Source organism: Artemia sp. Qi Xiang Cuo, chromosome 1, assembly GCF_049724085.1.
Source record: "Artemia sp. Qi Xiang Cuo chromosome 1, ASM4972408v1, whole genome shotgun sequence".
NCBI classification, from domain to species: domain Eukaryota; kingdom Metazoa; phylum Arthropoda; class Branchiopoda; order Anostraca; family Artemiidae; genus Artemia; species Artemia sp. Qi Xiang Cuo.
The window spans coordinates 60,609,875-60,615,874 of NC_142794.1; the positions used below are offsets into that span (position 1 = coordinate 60,609,875).

The 6,000-nt window shown below is 34.0% G+C and overlaps 1 protein-coding gene across 1 annotated transcript in view; it reads right to left on the reverse strand.

Moving 5' to 3' along the window:
* LOC148956548 (uncharacterized protein C1orf50 homolog) overlaps positions 1-6,000 on the reverse strand; it is a 28,440-nt gene extending 22,440 nt beyond the window's left edge. The window contains exon 1 of the mRNA XM_089085952.1: positions 5,884-6,000. Within this exon, the coding sequence (XP_088942078.1) occupies positions 5,884-5,923 (40 nt within the window). The 5' untranslated portion in view covers positions 5,924-6,000. The remainder of the gene's footprint in view (positions 1-5,883) is intronic.

Here is a 6,000-nt window from a genome sequence, read left to right on the forward strand (position 1 = left end):
TTATGGGCGTCCATGAACAAACATATTGGCTTAAAGACTCCAGTTTAAAAGAAACGTTGGGAAACTTATGCTAAAAATATAAGAACTGAAAAAAAATTATTTAATTTATTTTCATGAGTTGATACTATTATTACTTCAGTTCTTTACACATACCTGAGTTAAAACAAACATCATATATGTATAACAAGAATAACCATTGCTTGAGCTGTGATTTGTTACTACACAGGACTCTCCATTTCTATTGCGAAGTAAATACACCCTAGCAGAGAAATCATTATTTTAATTTTTCTATAATACAGGTGTATGATTATTTATATTTATCATTTTTTTCTCATTCATCATTCATTTTTAGAAATACAAATCTTGTTCAAATAAATATCACCCCTTGCTTCACAGGGCATTGTGATCAATATAGTTTCACAGAGCTTAATATTTTTATCCATGGGAGAAACTTATAGAAAAACATCATAATCATATTATCCTCTAAGTTCCTCTTTGAAAGATATTCATTAATGATACATTTCGAAATCCCCAAGTCATATGAAGGGGAAAATGTCTGCAAACAATACCAATAATATTAGAGTAGAAAAAAACTTCCAGCCAGTTCTCATTGTTTCTTAAGAAATGACATAAGCAGGAATTTAGAAATGGAATTTCAAACACTGATGCATTTGGACGGAAGTACTGCGTACAATCTTTAAACCAGCTTTTTATTGTCTCTGAAAACATCTATTTTTACGCCAAATTAAGTATGTTTGTAAGGAATTGTTTTCCAAGATATATCCAGCAGAACTACACAAAATTCTTGTTGAGACTTACAGCAGCAATGCTCAGTTAGATACAAGAAAATGAGAAAGGTTTTGACATTTCAAAGATAATGATTTTCAAGGTGTGGATAAAGAGCATTCTGGCATATCAAAGAAGCTTGAAGTTAATGTTTTGGAGGAATTGCTTGATCAAGACCCATGTCATAATGCCAGCAGAGCATGCAAAAACTTTACAAGTAGATTATTCATGGTTTCAAAACATTTTAGTGTTAGCAATGATCCAGATGCAAGGATACTTGGTCCTTTCATGCATTTTGTACTTTTTGTACAAAAAATAAAAGAAAAAAAATTGTAGAGACCCTTTAAGTCAAGTTAGTGATGACAATAACCCTACATAACATCATCAAAGCAAAACCCTAAACTGCCTATAATGGGTTGTAAGTCTTCAAGACAAGTTATTTTATGTGCTTCAAGACAAACCTAGGCTTACAAGGAACTCCTTTCAAGGGACACAAGGAACCCAACCTTTTTAAATACTGTGATTCTCCTGCCTGAAATTTAGTCAGTTAAAAGAATTAAGATAAAATTGAATCCTTGTCCCAGCATTATTCCCCACTTTTCATCCCAGCTTAAGAACTAGAGGTCATCACCTGAAACTTGTCAAGCAGTCTACCATATCTGGAATCTGCAATCAATTCTTGTCATCATGAATTGTCAACAGTTAGAACAAACTATCTGAATAAACAGTTACTGCTGAATCTGCTGATGTTTTCAAACAAAGGCTGGATGCTGACTGGTCCTCCAGAGAGTATAAACTAAATTGGGATGCTACTAATCATCCAACTGTACCTGGTCACTAAAGAAAACTAAAAACACATCAAGTCATCATTCTGGAGCTCTATAAGGAGAAATCCTTAGATTGCTCCAAGCTGCAATTTAAGGTAAATGACTTCTTCCATTTAAGAGAGACTTTGCTTGAAAAATTTAGGAATAAAAGTGATGAAGGGAGTCAGCACAGCCCAGCTATAAGAATGAAATCCAGAAGAAATAAAAAGAAATATTCAGCTTGATTTCTTATTGACTGCTTTTCAAATATAATAATCACAGCTGTTGCAATGAGAGTGCAGTAACATTTAACACTCTTCCCAACTCTAATATTATCTACCATGATGATTGCACCCTCACCCTCATAATAAGGTTAGATATGGCCTTAGGATATTTTCAAAGCTTTGTTAGAAAATACATATAGGCTATTGCCAAATTCTTACATTATGGTGTGTAGAAAATTTCTATTAATTAGATTTTCAAGGTTTCTTATACTCATATTTTTCAATTCTTTTGAAATAATACTTTTACTCAATTTTTCATTGTGTTATGATGCTATAGAACAGGTATGAGTCATTTGATTAATTAGCTAAGCAGAAGATGAAAATACAACCAAATGCATCTTTTGAAGCTCTTTCCAAATATATTAATCGCTTCCATTGCAAATTTCATTTGGAGCCCCTAAACACTTAAATCCAAAGTAGATAAAAATACAAAAAATATCTATATTATTTTAGGAATATAACAGCACTGTGATCATCTGACAGCAATGCTCAGTCCTTTACTACACTAAGCTACTAAGGAATTTCTTTGAGAAGCAAAAAATAGCCCTTTGTCAAATTTTGCCATGACATGAGTATTGAAACACCATCAGCAGTGGATGTTCTTTACTTGCCAGGACAAGTAGTGGCTCTCTAGTCATTGGATCTGGAGCAAACAGTGCATAGAAAATCTAATCTTTGATTTTTAGGACTTGGAAGTGCAATTGATTTCTTACAGATGCAGCTACCATGTTTTCTGCTTTGGATACAGTACCAACATCCAGCCCACTAGAGAGGATAAGCTTGAACTAGAGCAAATAGAATATCTTCAATGTCTTGGCCTGCCTACACACTCATGATAAAAGCAGGTTTCCCTGATGCTAAGATCCTAGATACAGTAGAAGCTCAACAATTAGCTTTTTTCTTGGTCAATTCTGCATAGTTATAAGAGCACAGTGGATTTATTTACTCTATCCATAAATCTATTGTATTCCTTGGTATAAGCCTAGGAGACCAGTGCTACATAAGGAAGCATGTTAAGAAAACAATTCTTACTTCATAATATGAAGAATAACCCTAGTTAACACATTTTGAAGGGGAAGAACCTTAATCTTCATTTCTTTCACTGTTGTACAGATTTTTTTTACAAATTTCTGAAAAATAAACATGTATTCAACTTATTTAGTTAAACACTATCAGTTCCATCTAATAATTTATCACAAAAAAAAATTAACAGGCAAATACTGATAAATTAGGTTAGGTTAGTTAGATGGCACTTGGGTGTTTGTTTATAAATGATTTTCAACAGGGGTGCAATTTGCTATGAGCCAGGGGGGGGGGTAAATTTCCCTTGGAAACTTGGATCCAAGGCAACTTTGACCTTGGATCACCCCCCCTCCAGCCCAAGTTTGCCCCTGAGCTGAAATTTAGTTTCTTCATAAATCTTTTCAAAACTAAGATAAGCCTGTGTTATTCAAGCATCAACAGAAATAGATCAGTTTCCTTTGGTATATATTTACCTTAATAGTACTATAAAGTACCTTTATAGTACTTTTATGGTATCAAATGGCTTATTTTTTAGTTTTTACTGTCCTTTTCACTTGAATTGAGAAAATTGGCTCCAACTTTGCCCCCCCCCCCCACAGGATTTTGACAAAATTACACCACTGATTTTCAAGACTTTGAGGGTATAAATTTTGAGACACAAATATTGAAAACTGTGATAGAAAAACTGGAAATACAAGGTAAGAAGTTAAGATAAAAATTCTCCCCCTGCAAAATATGTTGACTAGGATTATTCTGCATATTCTGAAGCAAGAATTGTTTTCTTATGTAGTGCTGGTCTCCTAGCATAGGCTTGCACCTATTCTTTGATTGCTAAGTACCCTTAAAGGTTAGTTTGTATCTTTGATGGTTCTGCCACTGCTTGCATGTCATTCATATTAATCTCAGCCAGGAATGACAGAACATGGACTCCCTTGCTGTCAAACCATTTTACTGCTATGCAGCCAAGCTTAGTTTCCACTCTGCAGTAAGCCAACCCATGACCAAGGTATATTATTTTTCTTTTTGTCTTGTCTTTCAGGGTAGGCTAATTCCTTCTATCTGTGAGTGCACAGAAGAGATAATAGGCCTGTTTTTTCACTCATCAATGTGCTAAGATCTTACATCTTTTGTCAGAAAACACTTAAAAGTGAAATATTCGAACTAAGATCTTACATCTTTTGTTGTTTTTATGCAAATGTCTTTCATCATTCTGCTCTGATCAGCAGTCTGAGAATAATGGGCTGTTTTTCAGCACTAAGATCTTACACCTAAGATCTTTTATCTTTCTGCAAAGATTATTGTTTTTTCAACTCATCTTTGTTCTAAGATCTTACAGCTCACTGATGTTAGCAAAATACATGAAATATGCCATCTTTCTGCCATATAGACAAGAGAACTTTGACAATCTACTCATCATTGTTCTCAGACCACTGATCAGAGCAGAATGATGAAAGATGTTTGGCATAAAAACAACCTAAGTTCAAAGATTTAACTTTTAAGCATTTTCTGACAAAAGATGTAAGATCTTAGTGCATTGATGAGTGAAAAAACAGCCATAATGATGAGTATATCATCAAAGTTCTCTCATCATTGTTCTATATGGCAAAAAGATGGTGTCTTTCATGCTTTTTGCTAATATCAGTGAGCTGTGAGATCTTAGAACAAAGATGAGTTGAAAAAACAATAATATTTCAAGAAAGATGGGTAAATATTTGCCAAATCATATTATTGAGTAACAACTAAAGTGAGTAGGCCTATACCATTTGATGCCTTTTTTATGCTTATTACAAATATAACAATCATTTCTATTAGAAATGAATTTTAGCCCCCCCCCATATGTGTCAATTAAGGATATATATTTGCACATATGGGGGGGGGGGTTTGGTTAGAGGGGGCTGAAATTCATTTCTGATAGAAATTATTGTTATATTCGTAATCAGCATGAAAAAAAGGCATCAAATGGTGTATTCACTTTATTCCTAACTCAATAATATGATTTGATAAATATTTACCAAAAGATGAAAGACCTTAGTGCTAAAAAATTGCCCTAATGCGTGAATCCCCTCATCTTTTGCTAAACAGCTAAGCAACAATCAAGAAAAACACAGCTTATATAATATAGCTTGTAGCTCCGATATTTTGGGGCATGCACAGCAATGCCCAGCACTACCCAACAAAATTGGAAGAGATCCCAAAGCTTTCAACAGTAGCCTTGGTTATATAAAAATATGTGGTAAAATTCTACTTTAGCTACTTTTGGCTATCTTGGAATGGGGTTAGGTTAGAAAAATGAAACTTTCAGGGATTGGTCTACAGGCTAAAGTATGTCCCGGGAAGGTATTTTGAAGTACCTACCTCCACTCCTTCTCCCTCTAGAGGGTCCTGAAATTTTGCTACATGACAGGTCTATACCCATTGAAATTTTGACAAAACAACATTTTACATTAATTTTCAGTTATCAGTTTCTTTTTCTCTGGCTTCAGCTCTGAAAATGCAATTTCAGTTATTTGAGCAGAATTTTAAGCCATATAAATAGTTTATTTCAAAAATTTAGGAAATGTATTTGCATATCTTTAAAACCTTATAAATTGGGATTGAGCAAAGTTGTGAAGCTGAAAAAAAATTTTGTTGTACTTCATTTAAGCAGAAGATCTATCTTGCAAGGTTTCACTTCTATAACTCACATATTTTTAAAGGTCATCAAAGGTCAGGACCCTCTAGAGGGAGAAGGAGTGGAGGTCGGTACTTCAAAATATCTTCCCGGGACATACTTTAGCCTGTAGAACCATCCCTGAAAGTTTCATTTTCTTAACCTAACCCCTTTCCAAGATAGTCAAAAGTAGCTAAAGTAGAATTTTACCAAATATGTTGTTTATGAAACTTAATGTACTTGTGTTATAAAGTAAGAATTGGTTTCTTAATATTTCCTTTTCAAGGACCCCAATTGTGCATTATTACCCTGGCTTTGTAAAAAAAACGGGTACCTGATTCTTGAGCCTTCCCAGCAAGGGTCGATATTTCCATTATTTCCAGAAAATTTTGCGCTGAACTACAAGCACTATACTATCCTATAGTGTAAAATTAGACAAATAGGCCTATGC